Source organism: Larimichthys crocea, chromosome XXIII, assembly GCF_000972845.2.
Source record: "Larimichthys crocea isolate SSNF chromosome XXIII, L_crocea_2.0, whole genome shotgun sequence".
Classification (NCBI taxonomy): domain Eukaryota; kingdom Metazoa; phylum Chordata; class Actinopteri; family Sciaenidae; genus Larimichthys; species Larimichthys crocea.
In genome coordinates, this window is record NC_040033.1 from 16513782 (window position 1) to 16536641 (window position 22860).

Below are 22860 nucleotides of genomic sequence, written 5' to 3' on the forward strand. Positions count from 1 at the left end.
CTGACATATCGGAGAAAATTAAGCTGGATAAAAATTTAAATAAATTAGCCTCTGCAGAAAAAAAGAAAATCTTTATCGGCAAGGGTTTATTTTTTATTTTTTTATATTACATGTCATGATTTTCTTTTTTCTTTATTCGAATTCTTTAACATTATCCACATCTGTATTTTCTGTATTCATGCAAAGTATACTCTAAACAAGAAGTATCATGGAAGGAAAAAAATAACTATAATAATAATAATAATAATAATAATAATAATAATAATATAAAATATATATTTTTAATGAAAATAAATGTAAGTAAAAGTATTTTTTTATTTTTATTTTTATTAATTCAACATTTACAATTCAGTATTCAAATTTCTGGGATTATTTAGATCATTAAAGTGATTAGGTAACATTTTCTCCCAAAAAATAGCATAAAAAGGTCTAATCATTGTCTTTCTTGCTTTACTCTCATCCCCTGCTGTCTCGACCTCTCTCCCTGCCTCGGTGATTCACCCCTGGTGATGGGAAGTGAATTTCTCCATTGTGGCATAATGAGACTAAATGTTTAGACAGGGAGAAGCTGTGACCGCTGAGCAAGAGGAAGAGGAGAAGGAGAGACAGGAAAAGAGAGGTGATGTCAGGCGCTGACTTTCACATCAGGGAAGTGTTGAAATGGAGGTGTTACAATATCCTTTGCATTTGCTGAAACAGTTTTTTCCTTAAATACACAGGTACCTAAACAGCACAGTTATCTAGTAAACAAGATACACTGCAAACCCACAAAACGGTTTGCAGTTATGTGCAAAAGAACGCTTAGATAAATAGCACAAAATGCATTTCATTTTTCCTTTTAAATGTGCAGAGATGATAAGGACAAAGTGGCCTGAAGATTTTCAGATAGATCACTCAGATAGACCGCTCAAGGCAGCGATGGTGGCGCAATGACATAGTGTTCATCATCTTGTTAGTAGCAATATAATACATCAAAACAAGTAAGTCATTTGGGGGGTAGCATGTACAATTATCTTTAAAAGGATAACTGTGCAATTAAGGTCAAAAACCGTTGCTATCTGTCTCTCATATGCTAACCATCTGGCTCTGCGTGAACATGAGCCAGACTGGATTGGGTTTAATACAAACCCCGGGTCTGCTTCACTAAGACCCTCTAAATATCACAATGAAACTTGAAGCATGTTTGAGACACATCTGGAGCTCTATCTGACTCTCCTTCACAGTACAGTGGAGCCACAAAGGATTTCTCCTTCCTTCTAACACATACTTTTTCATGTTTTATTGTCCGGTGGGAAAAAGACTTTGAATCTCATTTTATGACAGTTCCCACCCTGGCTTCTCTTTATCTTTTTTCTCTCTTTCTGTATGTTTTTTTTTTTTTTTTTTTTTTTTTTTTTTTATTTTGCAAACAGATTCCATTCTCTTTTTCCCCTCCCTCCCACCTCTTCTTTGTTAGCCAGAGTTTTAGTCAGTTGTATGGGAATTGATGCTTGGATTGCAACACCGTGTCTTAAGTTCAAATGCAAAGTGTTCTTCCATAAACAAGTTCATGATGAGTATTAGCCCACAACAGTTTGTCAAGTCATTATCCCCGGGTAACATCAATCAAAAGTATATTGTTCTGTGCAGAAAAACACAAAGCTAAAGCTGAAAGCTGCCAAGCAGGTTTTCTTCATCATTCTGACACTATCATTTTGTGATCATTCAGTAAATTGCAGTTGATCTGTTAGGAAACAGTGTGCCATTTAACTTCAACACTAGAACTTGTAAATACCAGGAGTGAGCTCCTTTTCCACTGATGTTAAGCCTCCATCATCATTCGCACAACCCTGAAGCTGATCTGGGCTCAGATCTTCCAGTCTGCTCTGAACGGTGGATTTCAAACTGCACAGTGCACTATAAAATTTGGTCTGAAACGAGATGTGTCTGTGCTTGAATGGACAGATTATAGCAGGCTATTTAAAGATGAGAGGCCACAGTGGAAACAAAGCCTGAATGACAAGACCACACACTGCTATGGGAAGAGAACGGTAGAGCTGTGTCTGTCTAAGTGTCTGTATGAGACGGAGATCTCTTATGAATTCATGTGTCTTGTCTTGAGTGTGTTTGTGCAAATGCAAGCATGGGTCATCATGTGTGATTTCTCACTGATAATTTGGTGCAGGATGCTGAAACTTTTGTTATCTCAGGCTTTATTTCTCTAGGGATAGTGATATCATCTGTCTTATTTAAACATCTTTACTGTGAACACATTAGGGAGGCATCCATCTAGAGTTACACACCAGGTGTCCTCTCGGCATATCCTAACTACTTTGGACAGAGACAAAGGTGTTTTGCCAGCCCTAAATGGTTTTGCGGTGCTGGTAATAATCACTGGTGTCAGTGAGGAAATGGATCGGCTGACCACAGAGCTTTTGCTGAGCACTTCCTGCTGTACTAAAATGTGAATTGGGAGGGTAGATAAAGTCCGAGGGTATCCTGTGACCCCTAGCATCTATATTTTTTAACCTATCCCTACTAATTTTTCATGAAATGCCCTTATGTCAGGAACCAGCTCTGTTATTTTCTGCCTTCATCCCACTGCTTTCCACTCTGTCCCCGTAGTCCTTCTCTTCTCTTCTCTTCTCTTCTTTTTTCTTCTCTCCTCTTCTCTTCTCTTCTTTCCTCTCCTTTTCTCTTCTCTTCTCTTCTCTTCTCTTCTCTTCTCTTCTCTTCTCTTTTCTTCTCTCCTCTTCTCTTCTCTTCTCTTCTCTTCTCTCCTCTTTTCGTCTCCTCCACAATGGAAAAACCAGTCACAGTAATTAATAATTATAAGCTGTGGCAGGCGATAAAAAAAGGCATACAGGGGGGAAAAAAGAAGAAACAGGTTTCTCTCTTTTCCCTTTTGACATGTAAAGCGTGTAAACTTGGCAGGGCCAAATTTGTTGATTGCGGGCTACTGATGTGACCCATCTGGGGTTGAAACATTGTATTAGGTCTTCGCACGCTATTCTCCGCCACTCCCTCAGCTCAGCAGCTCACCCCCCCTTCTGTCACATGAGAAACAGTTGCAGTACTGTTGTTGGGTGAGGAGGATGTGGGTATTTGGTGTGTTTATTTTGTGTGAGTGTGTGCGGAGAGTGTGTGTGTGTGTGTGTGTAACAGGAGACTGGCCCCCAAACGGACGATCCAAATTCTGCAGCAGCTGTGTGTCCTGTTGAAGTATCCTTGAGCAGGACACATGAAATGACAGAACTGTAGATGTGCTTGCACTGTATTTATGTGCGAGTTCATGTGTGTGTGCGTGTGTGCACTCTTAACTGTGAATGGATCAGGATCTAGATTTGAAATGATGTGTGACAATTTCTCTCACAGTCGTTTTTCTGTATTTCTCAGTGAGAGGTGCAATAAAAAAGCATGTATGCCACATTTCCAGAAACAGCTGCTCAAAGAGAGGAGGATGCGCTGCCTCGCGTGACTTGGTCACAATAACTCCACAATTTTTTGAGCAACTAATACATTCCTGAATCAATTGTTTTCAAATGTTTTTGGTCTGATGTGCTCACACAGCCATGTCAGCTCAACTAAAGTCCATCAACATCATGTTGCAAACATGTTTGTTAATGTTATGGTAAAAATTATAATTTTTTTTGTCAGCTTGGTCAAGTTTGCATTTGTACTACTTAATAAATGACACTTCAACCATTTATCCTTTACATTATATTTATTTATTTCTATAAGCTTTCTATTCCAAGAATTTATCAACTACGTTTTGCTTTTGAACTATTAATCTGGATTTTAATAAATTCATATGCACTTTTTTGTCAAATTAGTTGAGCCACAATATTTTCAAGTACCCTTGGTGACTGCAGAAGTACTGCAAGAGTCACTGGATTAAATTATAAATTAGAAGCAAGGTGATGATTGACAAAGTACTGGAGCTGTTGGATTGTTGGACTGAAGAAACAGTACACTAAATTTCTGTTTATGAATGTCAGTATCAATAAACCACTGTACGAGCCAAATGCTGTTTTTTGTCTAGTCTATTGAGCTGGTAGTTGTGGAAAATCATCCCATCAGAGCTGATGAGCAAAACAACAGAAAGCATGCCACAATTTATAATGTCCTTATACAACAGGGAGGAGGATGCAGTGCCTCGCGTGACTTGATCACAATAACTCTACAATGTTTTGAGCTGCTAATACTTTCCCGAATCAGAGATATTGCTCTTATTCCAGAGACATCCTGAAGCTATTGCAGAGGAATTTCTGTGGTCCTGCTCATAAATCAGACTTCAGTTGCGAGCAGAAAATACTGGAGGACTGGCTTGCAAAGTGACGTACAGTACAATGCTGTGCAGCTCCAGATAAACTGCTTTGAAAACACATGTTCTTCCACTTCTACCTCAAACATGTTTGGTTTGAGGTGTCTCACCCGTGGTTTCTCTGTCTGGAAATCGCACGCTGTGCTTATGAAAGCAAAAAAATATTGCCATCAAATTGTTTTAAATATTTCATATATTTAAAGGTTATCTCAGCAAGAGTGGAGAGTTGTAATATGTGATTTATGAAGATGCAAGCTAAGTAGCTTGAGTTAAACCAAACCAAGATACTGAAGTTGACTTTGGAGCTCTCAGTGGACTTAGCTACTTCAGTTACTGAGTCTGGGTTTGAAACCACAAGACTGCAGCAGTCTCATAAAAGCTGACATCTCACTTAGCAATGCTGCAAGATCTGATTAGATGAAAACTTGATTATTTTTGTGAGGAAATTGGGTGTTGCAACGCATGTAGAAAAAAATGTATAAGCATGAATAGATGAGAGTAAGAGAAGTTGAACTACCTGTTGCATACAATTATACCTCATCAGAAGCAAAGATAAACAGTCTTGATTTTTTTTTGTTTCATTTCAGGACTTTTGGGTTTTTAAAGAGTTTATCAGCCCAGGAGGCTTAAGAAGATTTCTTAGATGCATAGTAAACCTTCAAATGAAGTGACAGCATGGAATTAGACACCAGAGTTACATAGAGGCAGATATGGGCCCTGGTCCAGCAGTGTTGGCCACAGGTTTCAGCTGTAGGGCGACACCAAAGAGCCGATTTGGAAGTTTATATGCTGCTGAGCCCAAATGGTGGTTTACTCACACATAATGTAATGTGAGGTTCATTAGTGTGGAGGCGATAATTGCAAGGTTAGTTTGACAAGCGTGTCGCGAATTAGGTTCAACTTACAGCATCCACTGTATGAGTTCCACTGTGTCAGGAGCCTTTTCCCTTAAAAGACGTTCTGAACCTTGACCCTGGAATTCCCTTCCTTTGTTTAACTGAATTTCTTTGAAGCACAAACTTTCCAGGAGTCACATCAGGATTCTGTGCCCTAACCATCTTTGTTTTTTAATTCTTTGACTGATACATTCATGCATTTATGTTTGATTACATTTCTATCTCCAGCTTGAAAACAAATATCAGATGCATATGATCTCATCTTGCATTTCATCCAGGATTTCTGTAAGCAGCTGTCTTCATAAGTAACATAAATCCAAACAAATCTAATTATATAATGACTGGATATTACCTACTATTTACATGAATCAAATTAGTCTACAATATTCCCTCTGAAACAGTTTCCACATTTATCCCTTGCCTCAGCATTGCGGAGTTGCTCTTCACCATCTCCAGATTTCTAAAAAGTCTGTAAAAAAAAAAAAGAACAATTTAACATCTAAACAGATGTATAGATCAGTTTTACTCATCCTATAACTGTCTATGTGAAATTCCTAAATCAGGACTGTTTGTATCTAATTTGGGCAAGATGCTCCACATTTATTCTAACTGTTCAAGGTTTAAATCCAGCCTGGTATTTTTTTTGTCACTTGCCATTATCCCGCAGCAATCAGACATTAAAAGAAATTGGAAAGTTTATATGAATGTCCTCAGTTTCTCCAGAGAGTTTTATTTTCCCATGATAATCTAAATACTATTTGAAAAATGTTTAACTAGAATCAATTTCTAAAAAGAGCCACTTTATTTTCCATGAAAAATGGCCAAAATCAAAGAAAATGTATATGGACAAAATATTTTTCAGTTTCCAGGTGAAAATGAATTCTCAGCTGAAAGCCACAGTAAGTACAAGGCAGTGAAACATACAGTTCAGTGTTTGTGTCTGTTTGTGTGTTTCAGGGCTTTTAGGTCAGTGGACGGGGACACTCGATCTGGTCTGCTGACCCTCCTGCGCCTTACTGTACTCTGCCTAGTTGTCTAAAACAACCCCTCTTTCTCCCTGATACAAATACACACACTCGCTGACTACCGCATCCTTTTTTGCTTCCGTGAGAAGCAGAATCTTTTTTTTTAGTGGGACGAGAAGATTGAATCACATGGTGATGAGATCAGCACCATGATGAAACACACATATGCACACAAACAACTGTGTTATACGCACACTCGTGTACAGAGAGCAAAAAATAAAGACTGACCTTGTCATCGACACAAATATAGACTCACAAAACCACATTTGCATAAACACAGGAACATTTTTGTTCTACTGTACTTACATTTTTGCCAAGACTTCCGTTGACTACAGTCATTCCCTTAGCCCTAACCATAACCATATCGCAGCCCTACCTATCTCTAATGCTACAGACACTTCTGTATACATTGTTAACCTAATCTAGTAAGAAAATGACAACTTGTAGCTCAAAGCCCAGATGAGCATTTTCTTTTTAATAACTTCTTTAAACCCGTCGAACTTGTTCAGGGTATTAGTGAACTAAATACTGATAGCAGGTCTGTTTTGGCCATGATCTCTTTGTTTTGTTATACTAAAATTGGCTGGAAAAGTAATGGCTTGTGCAGATGACTTTAAAATGGAAATGTGAGACAGGTCTTGTTCTGTAAAATAACTCCTTACTTTGGATTAAATGAGTACTTCAATGATTTGATATTGCACTCACAAGAGACAAACTTAAAAAAATAAATGGTCACAATTGGTGCCGCAGAAGCCGAAATATCATGATTTTTAGTTTGTGTATGTCTATAAGTGAAGTTTTAAAACACTACATTTCCTATAATGCCACTAATTGCATATTTTACTTAGACCCTCTTTGTCTTGTAAATGCCGACTTCTCTTCAAATGAACAAACTCAGATTGTAACACAGGCTTTGTGTCATAACCTGGCTCCTGGATGACATCACTATGACATCATCAGGGTTATTTTCTTAGCTCACAGGCTAAGTTGAGCTTCTATACAGTAGTAAACTGACTTTCTAGACAAAACAGGTGGCGTGCCCCTTTAACAAAAATACTTTCACATCCAGCTCCAGTCAATGTGTCGGAGTGTGCTACAGTTGGCAGCTTTGCATGTGCAGTGAGAAAAATAGTCTTCCTATTCAGAGCGACAGCCTGTTTAGAGAGGGCAGACAAGTCGGTGTTTGTTTACACTGTGAAAAAATCTCTTCAGTTGGTTGGGAATTAAACATAACACAAACACGTACATATATACACTCGTAGCATCACGAGAACACCAGATGCCAGGAAGTAGAGTGGCGACAGAGTGGCATCTACAGCAAAGCCCTACCATGCGTGACTCTCTCCTGACTTTGCCTGTTTTAGCAAGCTTGCGTGATCCCACCATCGCTCCCCATCAAACCCTCCACCCCCCCCAACACACACATACACACACACACAAATACACGTATCGCCTGCTGGGAGATAGCACAGGGGGTATATTTCCTCCCTCCCTGAGCCAAATGAAGTGATCAGAGCAAACACTGTTGGTATAAACAGGCTTGGATTAGAGTGTTGTGATGACATGCAAGGACCACAGATGGGAGAATGTGAAGTGGACAGTCACGATATGCCCAGACCTGACAAAGGATATCACGCTGATTTCACCTCACTTAGTTTTCACCTGTCCTTCCTGAGTCCATGCCTGGAACAAAAGGGTTTTATGGAAAGCCAATGCTATTGTTGTAGGATTAGAGCAGTCAGTAGCTGATACTCAAGTGTCCATTCATAATTTTTGATGTTGTCAATGTAGAAAAGCTTCCTTACTAAAAATGAGATTAATCAAGTTGTTGATTAAGCTTTAATGCACCTTGCATTTTAGCACTATTTGAACTGAAACACTTGTTAAGATTTTTATTGTACATGGTTGTAAATCTGTCCTCTTTTTTGCCCGTTTTGAAATTTTCACACACATCATGTTTGAGGTTTTGGTGTCAAAGCAGCTGAGACGCCATTGGCATCTGGTCTTTGAGCATCCAGTGTTGACCTGCTGCCCCGACCTAATACCCTGCAACGCAGGGGCGAGGTGTTAGGGGAAAGATAATCAGATTATTGTTGGGTTAGCGTGTCGCTTAATGAATTAGCCCTGTCAGAGGCCAAATTGTTGTGTGATATTGCTGATGACGAAAACACGGGAGACAAGTAGACATGTTAAGGTGATGATATGTGAAATTAATTCAGGTTAAAACTGTTAGATCTTGTATCACAAACAGGGTCAGTCCCTCTCATGCTCAGTACTGAAACCTTTATTTATTTATTACCTTTATTTCTGGATGGACTTCAATGTAATGAAAGATGCTATTAATACTCTGAACGGCTCCAGTGTGGCGACGACAGTAAGCTGAACTGTGGCTCCAGGTTGAGCGAGAGAGAGAGAGATCTTAAATACTGCATCATGCTATTGCTCTAGATTACGTGCTTCACAGATTGGTCCTGGTCACACAGGTACACACACAGAAGCACAGCGGATACATAACACCTCTGATAGTGTCTGCTGACTGACAGGTTAATGGCTTTCATGCATAAAGCATGATCAGCATCACGTCCATCACTTGATCCCCCTCAACCCGGGACACATTAACCACCTCACACCCATTTAATTACACATTGGTGGGCCTTTTTGTGTGTTTGTAGGTGTGTGTGTGTATGTGTGCAGTGTTTTGGTGTCAATTCTTCAAGGGACAAACTGTTTTTTTTTTTTTTACTTGAAGGATTAAGAATTCTCCTACTTCTCAGGCTAAGTAAACTATATAAACCCCACTGGATTAGCTCAAATGCATTGTCACAAAGCTGAAAACAGGTGTGTTTTAGTTCATGATGTTTTGGAGACGGTTTGCCCCAGCAGAGTTACAGTAATGTACTGTTAAAGTACCTCTGTACTGTATTTCCACATGTTTCATGCTTAGCATTGCATGCACTTCCACTGAAGTCATTAGTAGCCACTTTGTATTCCACTAAACCGATGCCTTCTTGAGTAAAAGCTCAGCAAATGAACACGACTTGTTGAAGTCGTAAAGTACTCTTTTCCACCCCTTCTCAGTGGTTAGCATTTGTTTAGCATTGCGTGCTACAGCAGCATTAGTGTAGTTTCCCTCCCATATGGATTCAGCCTGAGGGACCATCTGCCCATTATTACTTGCCTCAATGGGCCGAAACAGCTCCATAATCTTTTTAACAGATTAGCCTCTTGTTATGTAGAGGCTGTATGGATAAAAAAAAAAAAAAAAAAAAAAAAAGGATCACAGATGAAATCAACTATTCATGAAAGGTGTGGTTCTTTTCCAGAAAACCTGTTGAGCGTTCTGTTTGTAGTGACCACAAAACAGGCGATGACTGCTTTTGACTGGCCAACGGGGAAGAGAATACGAGAGGGATAATCAGTGCTTGTTGTGCTTCTTTCTCCCTGTTATTTTGAGCAATGAGAGTGACACTGGTTGGCACGCAACACAAGGAGCCAGCATTTTTCTAAAAGTGGAGGTGCATGTAGCGCTGCAGACTCTAACCCCGGCTCTACTCTCCGTCTTTCTCCTGCCCTCCTCCCCTCTTGTGCAGGAATGCAGCGAGACTAAAGTACAGGGGTAGAAAACTAATAATTATTCCCTGAGTTTTCTGACTTTATAAAAAAAAAAAGCAGGAGAGTCAAATGCACTAAAATGCAATAAAAAAAATGCAGTGGTAAATAGTGCAGACGAGTGAGTGAAATGAGAGTTATATAATAAACACTTTATGGTTGTTTATTCTGTACATTGTGAGCCAACGGTCCTGTGCTCTGCAGGTCCAGTTTAGATTTTGATGAAGCAATTTACTTTAGACATTTTGGACCAAGGCCTAGACCTAAATAACTCTCCTTATGAGGAACCAAAAAATAATTTATCCCTTGTCAGTGTTTCACTCTTTGCTCTCTCTTCATCCCTGTTTTTTCCCCCTCTGCAATTCCAATCATATTTAATTTAAAACATTAAATCCACCTCTCATGGCACATCTGTTTCCAAGCTTCTTGTTTGTTTATAAAGCACGAGAGGTTTTCATTTCAAATTTATCTCTCATTAAAAATCAGTGAGATGAGCTTCACAGCAACCATGTGCACATAAACTTTACAGTTTAAAGAGACATGCTGTACGTTAATTTCGTGCTCTTGAATCTCTTGTGAAAATGGAGATTGTGTGAGTACAGAAATAGAAGGCTTGTGCTTTATTGTGGCCAGGTGGGGTTCCTGAATGCAACTTTTATTAACCACCAGCTCCTTGAGAGAGCAACAAACCACAGCTATCCTCATCAAAACAGGAATCCGAGGAAAAGCTATTTATAGAGTAACCACGCAAACACTCACATGTCTGCAAGAGCTGATGGAGGATGCAGGAGCTCCTTTTATTTCGGATTAGAAATTTGTTAATTATTACTGTTACTTTTAATGGCAACAATTAAAAGGCTGGAGTAAAAAATTTACCCTCTGCAAGTTCATAATTTTAACACAATGACAAAGTATGTGTGGACACTGAGATCCCCAAGAAGGAAATTAATTGGACCCCCTTTGAATGAGCCTATCAGGAAGTTTGGTTCAAATATAGAAGCAAAGGAGACACACTGAAGAGGGTGGAGAATAGACGTAACAATAGAGTTTCCCCTCAACTCCCACAAAATATACTTCCATTATGTTTCTGCAACAGTGAATTGTACATGCAGGCTTCAGAGGGCGTACATGTGTGCTGTCGTTTAGTCTCCAGGCAGGGTTATTGCTACGATATATGTGACTCATGAGGGAGTTTGTATCCTGAGTTCACCCCCGCTGAGCGGAGTGAGCGCCAGGGTCGATGTTTGGCTGGTGGAACATGTCAGATCCTAGGCAACGGCAGGAAAACTGGAGTATCTTGTTGTCTTCAATTAGAAAATACACTGTTGCATTCATTTGAGTACAGTCAAATTAAAAATCTTTCCTGCATAACTGGCTCATCTCACGCAACACAGGACTGAATGCAGCCTGTGTGTGTATAAGCAGAGAGCACATCATTTCACGCTGAAGCACATTCTCCTTGGGCCTCCATCCATTTGCATCCTGTTAGTTTTTCTAATTGTCTGTATAAATATTGCACCGCGTTGCCTTATGTTGTGGTTAATTTTCCCAAAGGCTTGACAAGCCAAATTTAAGAGTGTTTAGACAGCCTTTGAGCTGGCTCTGCATTGTGTCACTCTTTCAGAGGGTTCATCAGAAAACCAGTTTTCTCAGCAGACAAACATCACGCTCACATAAAACATGTGCGCCACAATCAGTCATGTTCTCTATTTATAGAAGTAGTTAGATGACTTAAGTATTATGATTGCAATAATAGTCCTCCAGCGTGTGTGTAAGCACGTGGCGCCAGTTTTATGATGCACAGTATAGTCAAGCCACATACAGTAGCAGTATACACGCTGTAGAATAGTTGCCATACAAGTCTGTTTTGCCCAAGGGCTCATGTGTCGAGATGTATTACTCCTGTACAACATGGTGACTGGTGCGTCTGCTTGCCAACCAAAACAGAGAAGTGGAAACAATTGAGTTTACATCCCGACCTCCAATCTTTGTGATCCCATTTGCTTTGTCATAATATCACTTCCCCTTCGCTTCAGTATCTAGGCGCACAACCAAGGCCTTTGTTTATGTTCTATTCAGGAATCTTTTCTTTCTTTTCTTTCTTTTCTTTTTTTTTTTGCTTCTTAAGAGATAGACTTCCCCCAACAGCCCTGCATGCACACTCCCCACAAAACATCACTCATTCACATTATAATCTCCACTGAAAGATGAATACTTGTGATTCCTACCCTGCCTCCAAGAAAAGCACTTTTTGTAGATGTTGTTTTGTTAGCAGACAAAAGGAATTGCTCTAAATCTTGGCAGCCTATCCCTTCAAATGTAATCTTATATGTCGGGAGTGGACTCAAAACATCCTCATTCAAAGCAATATTGGAAAGAGTATAGACCTCAGTCCAGTGTTAATACCGTAGAGTATGAAGGATGATTTAAGATCAAATCATTTAGCACATAGTGTGTGTATCCATCAACTGGGACAGAATTAAATAAGTGGAAAAAGCTCCTGTTGGTCTTCAAAAAGTTATTAAAAATGCCAAAGCTTCTCTCAGTGAATCTTTTTTTTCTCTCTCTCTCTTTGCCACATTACAAAAACAAGAAAAAAGTTGAAATTGTAAGGGCTGGATTTGGACTGGGCGAGATCCGGACATTTGATCTGTGGCATAATGAAGTATTAGCTTCCATTACAGTGCAGGCTTAACCTTTTTGCGGAGCACCATTGAGTGCTTGCCAGCAGTCATCAATATTTAACAGCTGTTGCTATTATGAAATTCTTTATGGGCTAATGTGGCTCACCGGCTTGCACGCAAGGCCTTGGCCGGCCGCCAGCACCCTGTCAGGAGGAAGGGGGGGAGAGATTGACAGACGGCTCGCTCGCGTGACAACCAGCCCTTGATCAGCCAGCTTCTCTCTCTCTTTCCCTCTCTCTCTCTCTCTCTCTCTCTCTCTCCACACAGGCACAGGAAATCCACTGTAGAGAGAGCAACACCAACAGAGAGAGAGAGAGAGAAAGAGAGAGAGAGAGAGAGAGCGAGAGAGAGAAGAAGAAGAGCACCAAGGGAAGGGGGCGGGAATAGGCAAAGGAAGTGGCTGTAAGCCAACCCAACCTCAACACACACACACAGTTTTCTCTACTCACGCAAGCCTTGTGGGAGGGGAGGGACTGCTGTGCTGCACAGGGCTTGCATGTTCAGGTCTTTACAAGCCAAACACACAGCAGACGATCAGCTGCCAAAAGATGGCACCCATGCTACTGAAATCAGGGTGAGGGAGAGCCCGAGCACAGATAGATCACATGGATGTGTTTGTGGGACGCTTTTAAATTGGGAGACATTTTAAAATACATCAAACCTCTGACAGGGAAAATTTAGTTTCAAAAAGTGTGGACAGAAAGACTTTCTCTTGAGTTGTGGAGGAAATATTTAGATCCCATGCTTATGTAAAAGTATAAATATTGCAAAGAGTTAGGGTTAGGGTGCCTGCCTTAAAATTCACTTCACTTAAGTAAGACTAGGTAAGTATTATCAGCAAATATGCTCAAAAATCAAAAGTAAAAGTATTCATAATGCAGAAAAATATAAGTGTCATTTAACTATTAACTATAAATGATATTATTACATACAATTTTCAGATGCATTTCAGTCTTGTAGTTGGTCCAAGTAATTGGAGCTACTTTATATACTGTTTGGTAGTTAAACTACAACAGGCCATCATATTTTTTAAAACTTTATATTTTGTTCCTAAAATGTAATTCATCTGTAAAATAATAAGTAGCCATAGCTGTCAAATAAATGTTAAGTCAGTACTTGTGTAAAAGTATTTAATTACTTTTCCCCACTGCTTGTCACTTAATAAAATTATATATTTATATCCTCAGAAAATAATTTAGTTTCAGCTACAAATGACAAACTTATAGTATGGAGCAATAACCACCTGTTCGACTCGATTTAGAGTAGCATGCATGCAGGCTGGTAGGTCCCAGGTTAAAACCGTGCAACAGCTGGTGTTGTGTCTATGAGCAGCCATGTATGAACACTTACCTGCTTTTCACCGCATATTGCTCTGGATAGGAACATGATCTAAAGAACGGACCTGGAGTATTACCATTCAGTTTAAAATGCATGCTACTCTTGTACTCACGATTTTTAAAAACGCTTTGAGTCATGCAACACCCTTCAGCAGCGCTCTTCAACATAATGTCATGCCATGCCATCTTTGAATCTAATGCTCTAATGTACAGGATTGTATTGAAATATTCATCCCTGCGTTTTTCATCATTTTGTGAGACATTTCTTTGTGTTTTATCTCCATTATCCCCAGACTTAAAGCATGTCAGTTAAACTATGAGCCCACAGAGACCTCTCTCCCCCTTTCTTCTTTCTCTTCTCTGTTTCCTCGTCATATTTCTCTTTTTTCAGCTGCTTTTGGTGGGAGGAAGTGGCTTTAGTGGAGAGGGTGTTGAAAACAGACAAACACACCCAGACTGTGCGGTGCACACCCGTGTGCTACATGGCCAAACTCAAATCACCCCCTAGAGGTTGAAGAAATTAATATCTGATTGATGGGGACTCACACATACATACACTCACACTCTTTTTTCTTGCGTGCTCTCATTCAAGCAGTAGTGAAAGTTTTGTAGAGGGACACATAGCTTCTTTTTCACTCTAACAGAAGCATAAGAAATAATTATCATGGCACAATCTTATCGCATTTTACAACCAGCCTCTTTCCATCATATTCCTTTATGTAATTTTATCCTTTCACTTCAATAAATCAGACTCTTTTGAGGTCATTATAGGCGCCATGGTCGCTCCTCCGAGGTGTTCTCTGAGCCAATTGAAGACAATTATTACTTCAATTGAGCAAATTGAGGCATACTGTAGCTTAATATTTGGCGGGTGGTCCTAATTTTTTTTTTTGTGTGTACAAAGTGGAAGTGGAAAGACAGACCTGGTCGACTCAAGGAGCTAGACACTTACAGCCTCACCCTTTGGCAGCATCCACATCCCTCTACTTGTCACTTTTTACTTAACACTCCGCGCTCACACAGAGCACATAAACGCCTCACCATTACCTACTCTGTTTTCCTTTTTAGACCAGAGAGGGAGAAAATAGAGGCAAAGAAAAGCAAACCCGAAGACACGAGCGATGATGAATAAAGCCTGTATTGTTGGCAGAGGAAGTGCTGGTGCCGATAATTAATCATCCCATATGTTTGTCTTTCCTGACGCTGCATCCTCTCCAAAAGCTGCCGTAAGAGAGAAAACAAAAATACATGAGGCGTTGAAGGAGGAAAATAAAGAGGCTTATTAGATTCATTTCCCTCTGCACTACTTTCCACTGGTTGGATGATTTTGCGGTGATTGAAGAGAATAGTTTTGTGTGTGTGTGTGGCTGTCTGAGTCTGTTTGTTTGTACGTGTTTGCACCTTGTGGAGGTGATGACAAAATACTTAACGTTATTATTGGCATTTATGAGTTTTTGCGAAGCTGCCTGTCAGTGCAGTCATCAGCGTTTAACCGGATTTTCAGCAGCAGAGGAGTACATTACAGCCTTTATTTTCACTCATAGCTTGAATAAACCTACTGTTGCAACTGGCGAAATAAATTATTAAAATGTGAAAAAAATTTAATCCAGACAAAAAATGTACGGATAAAACAAAAATGATGGGTGCTTTAGCATTGCGTGCTTCAGAGTGGAATTAAGAGACGGAAAACTCTTCCAGCATCACGAAATCGGTTGCCAGTCGCCCGCAACGCTGAGTTGAACAAAGAAAAGGGTGCAGAGATGAGAAGGAGGAGGAGGACAGTAGAAGAAAGGTTGATGGGGTCGGGGCGATGGGGGGGATGGACAGAGGAAAGGAGATGGTATAAGGTTAAAGGGGGAGGAATGAAATCTGTAATGGGGTTATTTGGTGGGGGGTGGGGACTGTACGAAGCATCGGAAGATACACACATACATACTTAGATAGTTTTTCATAATGAGGTTGTGGATGGTGTGTGTGCGTGTGTTGCGTGACTAATCTGTGCCTGCTACAGTGAGTGGCGGAGCAGAGGGCTGATCTCTTGGAGTGAGCCACATGCCCCCTGACAGCACACCCATAAGAGAAACACGCAAACATGCCTCCAACACGCAACACACACGTCACCAATGCACATGTGACAGTTCTGCACGCCACACTTGTATAGGCTAATTGCATGTATACACACTGGTAAGGTAGTAGATAGGCCTTACTCTAAGGTAGAATAAACATAGTACATGTATAGTGATTGATGGAGTGTGGCTTTGAGTGTGAATTTGTAATATTTTTTATAACTTTGGTACTTTCTAATTTATTAAATATCAGACGGCATAACAGAACAGGAAAGTGGGGAAGAGGCAGGCTGATGTTGCCTTGAACAGCAGTGTGTGTGTGAAGAGATTACACCGGCCCTCATCACGCCATTCTTTACATTGTCCAAGTGGAATGAAATGTAGAAATTTCCTTTATTGAGTTTCAGACCATTAAGGACTCTTCAGAGGACCATACTTGAGATACATAGGCAAAATTTTCTTTTGTGTTGCCCCCCTCCGCAAGGAGGTCAGAGGTCAGGCTCAGCTAAAGAATAGCAGCGCTGATTTTCTCAAGGACGACACTTGTCTTCACAGAATTTTAATGGAGAACATTGCAGACCCTTTTTGAACTGTAAATTTTTTAAAGTAACCTACTGTTCAGAATCTCTTCAATCAGCAAAAAATGTATTTTCTCGCTTCATCAACAGATTATGTTTGATTTATAATATAAATAAAACTCCTAAATGTCTCACCCTGCATGTACAAGTGAGCTTTACGTGTGCATGTGGTCATATCGTGTGAGACGAATCCTGTTAAGTCATAAAAATCCTCCACTGTTTTGTCTCGTTATATGGGCTCACCACACAGTCTAATACCTGGCGTTAGCACAGTGCAAAATGAGACTGATAGAGTTAATGTGTCCGCCACATGCCTGAGTGCCGGTCCAACTGTCTCACTGCCATATCACAGAGGTTGTGGGAGAATTATTAAGCATACTTTGGAAAACAGAATCAATGTGGTTATCTTTCTTAAAGCCAAGAATTTGACCTATGTATGATATGCTTGATTTTACTCTTCAGACCCTGGATGCAGCATATTACAACATACCCCTGCTTGTATGACGTTTATATGAATGTAGAGATTTTCATCTTTTGTTTATGTTTTATTTCCACCCGCTTGTAACCACAGACACTTTACGTAGTTTATTTAACTTTTTCTTTTTATGTCTTATAGGGAACCCAGATAAGACCTCCAGGAAGCACATTACCAGCACATCTTCTTCTAACCCTGAACCCAGGAAAGAGAGCCTTGCACTGGGCACCGGTGTCAATGAAAGCAGCCTCCTGCTGGAAGTAAGAAACCACATGGCTGTTTTTTGTATGTGTAACTTGTGTAATATTTCTGTTCATGTTCTCTTGGACAGAAAGTAGTATGTGTGTGTATGTGTGATTATCATATCGTTGCCTGTTTGGTTGTACTCTTCACCTGCACGTCAACACCGATGAAATGCTCTCCAGTTTGCATACATGCCAGTCAGGATACCATTTTTGTCTGAGAGACTGAGTATGAATTGGGGTGAGGGTGGGGGGAGTTTGTATGTGTGTGTGTGTGTGTGTGTGTACCCTTCGCCCTTTGCCCTGACCTCCTTTGCAGAGCTGTGGTGTTGCGTGACATAAGGGTGAGACAGTAGTGTCAGAGCTGATGAAGGAGGTGGGGAATCACACACATTGGCGGCTCGAGCAGCCAGTCATGTGTGTGTGTCTGTGTGAGTGCATCTTTGTCTTAATGCATGTGGTCGTGTGTGAAAGTGAGCAGAAGAGTGTGAGAAGAGCACACCAAGCCTGTCAACAGTAATTAGAGCAAGCAGATTTGTTTTTTGTCAGTTGACCCAGGACCTTTAATCAGATTTTAACCACAGATTAATTATAAGTTCATATATTTTTAGGTATGACAAGTAATTTATTGTTATTCTAACATGATATCAGGACAATTTGGCTATGATGAATACATACACATTGCACACAATGCAATTTAAAAAAAAGTGATTATATATAAAACCATTTTTTATTGAAGTTGTTTTGTTAAATTCTGACAAAAAGCAAATTAAAGGCAGGTTGAAGGGATCAGAACAGACAGAGTTTCATAATCAGACACATACATGACAGTGGGACTACATGGGAGTTGCATGAGCATCAGATCATTGCTGCACACTCAATATCCTAATAGCTATCTGTCAAACAACAAATTATGACACTGATCATCGTCCAACAACTGCATGCTCACACCCCCCTTTCACACACGCACAAAGCTGAGGTCATCCACTGATGCTCCTGTTAACGTGTTAGGTTGTTTCAATGGGGCGGTAAACAAAAGGATAGATTGACCGTAGTGATGTGCTGCCTCCCGTTGCGTGACTCAACCGCCACCGGGGCCTCATAGTAAACTGTGCATTAGTTGTTATGGTGATGGGATCCCAAGAGAGGGATGACACAGAGTAAAAAGGGACTGGATCACACAGTCTTTTTTTTCACAGCCTTCAATTGTGCAAACAGTTTTGTGTGTGAATGTAATTCTAAATTAAAAGTGCCCATTTTTTATATATATATATATTTGGGCACAAACAAAATGTTATATTATGTAATATTGATAACATTTATTCAAGTCAGTATCTGTGCTAAACAAAAACTCAATAAGTAAACAAACTGGTATATACAGTTCTACTGGAGTATATGGAGGTCCCATCTCTAATGGGTTCATATCTTTAAATAGTCCCCACATGGCAATTAAAAATGCAAATTTATTCATTCTAATTCATTAATTAAAAGCACATTTAGAGTAATATTATTGCAGAAGGCCTTAAAAGAAAATTTTCTATTCTATTTTTGTTTTTTCATATTGACCAGAAAAAGTCCACACTTGGCTTGTGCAGTGTGACAGTCCATATGTGTGTGTGTCCCCACATTTGGTACAAATGCATTGTCTACTTGTCTACGCATTTTGTGTGCAGGTGTGAATGTGTGTGTTTCTACATCCATTATCATTAACTGCATAAATAAACGGGTTGAAATGCCAGCAATTTGAAAAAAATGTTTTTTACAATTGGTGGAGGTTGAAAAGTTTTTGCATTGATAAAAGCAAATTACACAAATTATGGATTAGGACAGATGAGAGGGCACAAATTAATGCATGAAACAGATGGCATATATTATTTAAGTTTCACTATGTTTTCATTCATCTGAAGTTTGAGTGGTGCTTTTAACACCAGTTTGTTGTGGCGTCTTTTTTTGCCACTAACTTTTTTACTAACTGTTTATCTCAATGAATCAACCCCTAATATATGAATAATAATAGTGGATTAAAAACATACATTCACATTTAATTTAGCCAATTTTTCTGGAAAATTAGATGCAAGTTGGATACATTTGGATGGAAACTGAGTAACGATAACATGATGATGTTAAGCATGACTACTTTAATATGTTTCTTATGACTGTGGTTTCACTCCTTGGCTGATATCCAACATTTTTCAATATAATTCAATATATCAGAATGACATATTACTCAAACCTCAGTATGTGTGTGTGTAGGGTGTGTTCCCAGTGGCAGAAGGTCTCCATGTTTGTCATGACCTCATCATCACTGCTTTCATCTCACTCTGACAGCTAGACAGAGGCAAAACCAAAGAAACTCTACTGAAACAATGAGACAAGCCTGCACCACCACCACCACTACCTCCCACCTCTCCTCCCCTCCTTTGCTTCCAATTCCAGTGAACCAATATTTTATTTTTGGGCTCTGCGTGCAAAGCGCCTCTTAAGATTTGTAAGTCAAAGCTTTTAGTCTCCCAGGGGCGGTTATGGGAGCTAGGGGCGTTGTAGTTGCAGATATGTAGTGGAGCGGGCCAGCAGCAGGTGCCTGTTTCCATTACCTAAAGGCTTTAGTATGCAAGTTACTGAGGGAAATGTGAATGGAGAAAACATAGAAAAACAGCATGCGCACAGTGCAGCCAATATCATGGAGTATTTTTTTCTTTCTTTCTTTAACTAGATATAAAAGTCTCTTGCTTGGTTTTTAGTTTAGTTTTAGTCGTTTTTTTATTAAAAGAAAATAATAAAATCATTATTATTTTAGTTATTTAGGCAGTTTTTCTTTCCAACTCTGTATCTGTGAAATAAACTATAAATGGCCTGTCCTATTCCAACATAAATGATGGCTGTTTCCATGATAGTTTTGGACATGTGAAAAATAAATGCACTGTATTCATCTACCGTATATTTGCCAAGCACTCCATTTTGGAAAGCCAATTACAGCAATCAACCTACAAAATAAACTGTTGTTGCCTGTACACATACACTCTTTTAGGTCACAAGTCCGAGGCCTGTTTGTTCCAGAAGAATAAAAATGTCAAAGTCCTTTAAAAAGAAAATGTGTTGCAGAAATTTTATGTGGCATTTCAATGACTTGGAAGAGCAACGTAGAAAGGTGAACTGGCTAAATAAACCAAAATGAGCCCAACATGTAAATGTTGGCCTTTTTATGACCACATAGGACCTCCTAAAGGCAACATAACATTCAAGTATGTTCAAGCTGTTTGTGTCCATTGTTTGGACAGGTTCTCCAGATCACTGAGTCATTTACAGGAAAAGAGTTTTATATGCAAGCAGCACTATATTTCAAATTATTGTTGAAGAGGAGCTCTGTAACTGGACATACATTTTAGTACACTATAAAAGAAGTAACATCACAGCTTTGACTTCATTACACACCTAAAAGCTACAGTGTCTGAACACCTTATCTCTCCTTAGACACATGTTTTCAATACAGTAAAGATCCCAGATAGTCAAATTCTTGGTCTGAAAACCAGACATTTTCATTTTTTGGCGTGTTGAATTTGGACAAAATGCAGTGTTTTCATAAATATATTAGATTTGGCCTCTACATGATGTTACCAGATGTTTGTACAGCCCCATGTGACCAATATATTAAGTATATTGGAAACTATACTAAGCTATGCTGATCCCACATTACCCTATCTTCATTTCAAAAGCTTCAGAGACTGTTTTGTAGTGACAGGCACACACAGATCTTTTTGTCCAAACCTTGCTCAGTAAATGCTGAGTCAGGTTCAAAATCAGGAAAGTGATCCATTGCAAAGCACATCTATACGTGTGTGTGTGTGTGTGTGTGTGCGTGCATGTTGGATTTCTTATTAAAGTGGTAGCATCATTTATTTCTGAGCGCTTGCTGGAGGAAGCTGTGTGTCTGTGTTTGTGTGATTGAGTCTATGAGGGGTGGGGGGGTCACCCTGCCTCTGGATGTCACGAGCCACGTGCCAATTGACCTTGTCAAACAACATCTACATCTACAGCGCCTAGAACCTGAGTCATCTTCCATCCCCATCATATATGTTTTTCACATATTGTCATGCCATAAAGGCAAGGTATGTCAGAGCATGACTCAAATACCTCTGGGTTTTGGGACAAATTGCTTTATCTATAAACAGCTATCAGGCTGCATTATATGGTTGAGATGGATCATGTGCAGTAAGCAAAGCATTACAGCACTGCTCGCTAAGGCAATCAGATCACTGTTCGAAAGAGAAAGAGAGTGGATTGAGAGGCCACAGGGATATATACCACACAAATACACACAGAGACACACACGCACCAGGGAAGACCTGCATAGTCTCGCAGTAAAATAGAGGTGACAGACTTTGGCAGCAGCAGTCACGCAAGTCAAGTAGCCTTGCAGTTGTCACGCTATCACAGCTGTGCATGCGCGCGCACACACACACACACACACACATGTGCACACACACTGGAAACATCTCTCTCTCTCCCACATCTCCTTCCTGTGTTTTCTTTTTTCTCTCACACTCTTGCTTCCATCTCCATCTGTCCATGCCTCCTCATTTGACTGAAGCCAGTTATGTATTTATTTAAATTTTCTTTTTAATCAACACTTGTCTCTGTAAGCTGTGCAGGCCAAACACATCATTCCCCCTTGTGTGCATGGAATCTGTGTATGAAGGGAGTGGGAGTGAGACTGTTGTTTGTGTCTGGAGTTTCTCTGCTTTTAATCTGTGTTTGATATCACAAATCAAAGCGTGATACCAGTCAAACAGACTTCATTATCAAAGTTAGTAACTTATAAAATACTGTACATACATTTAACGAGGAGTAAATTGGCGTGCGTGTCCTCCTCAAGTTAACGGCTTTAAAAAGTCTAAATTCCAGCAGAAAATATTCTTTCAAAAGTCTTTCAAAAGCAATATTTTATATTACAAATCAGTAAGTTTTATTTGGCTCAGTCACTTCCTTAACCATCTGTCTTCTATTCCTTCCCCACTGTTGTATTATTCTATCTTTTGTTCCATTTTTACTGTTATTTGCTGTTCTGAGAATTATGGAAAGAATCAAATAAATTGAACATTGTGCTGTAAAACTCTGGCTAGAGTCAAATTCTGGCTGCGTTTTGTCTCGAGCTTAAAGGAATAATTGTACAGTAATGACTGCAACCACTAATAAAACAATTTGACTCTGTTGCACAGTGTTTCTGCTGGGTGCGATCATGACATCTAAAGTTAGCAAAGATGGCACAGATTAAAAGCAGTTATTTGAGGTGTCGTTTAGCTCAGTTGGTAGAGCAACCGCCCCATGTACGAAGGCTCAGTCCTTGCCGTGGCAGCCCAGGGTTTGAATCCGACCTCGAAAATAAAGCTTGAAAAGGCCAAAATATATATCTTTAAACAAAAAAGCAGTTGTTTGTGTTTGTCAATTATGTATTTGCTGCATGAGCGGCCATGACTCACCACTTATTTCTCTGTGTTTTCGTAGTCTCTGACAGGCTTTGCCTTGGTGGTGAGCAGTGATGGGATGGTCTTTTATGCCTCCTCAACCATTGTGGACTATCTGGGATTTCATCAGGTGAGTTTGATGCCTCAGATGTACAATGCTGCATGTAACATGCTGTATAATGA

At 39.8% G+C, this 22860-nt stretch overlaps 1 protein-coding gene across 2 annotated transcripts in view; it reads left to right on the top strand.

Annotated features, from left to right (window-relative positions):
- The window catches only part of ahrra (aryl-hydrocarbon receptor repressor a), a 66690-nt gene that overhangs the window by 33523 nt on the left and 10307 nt on the right, over window positions 1–22860 (top strand). The window contains exons 1-3 of one of the 2 annotated variants that reach the window (XM_027274392.1): window positions 12754–13091; window positions 17115–17233; window positions 22718–22807. In XM_027274392.1, the coding sequence (XP_027130193.1) occupies window positions 22757–22807 (51 nt within the window). In that variant the 5' untranslated portion in view covers window positions 12754–13091; window positions 17115–17233; window positions 22718–22756. Of the gene's footprint in view, window positions 1–12753; window positions 13092–17114; window positions 17234–22717; window positions 22808–22860 lie in introns of those variants that run through there. The other variant, XM_010743738.3, reaches the window with a different exon arrangement.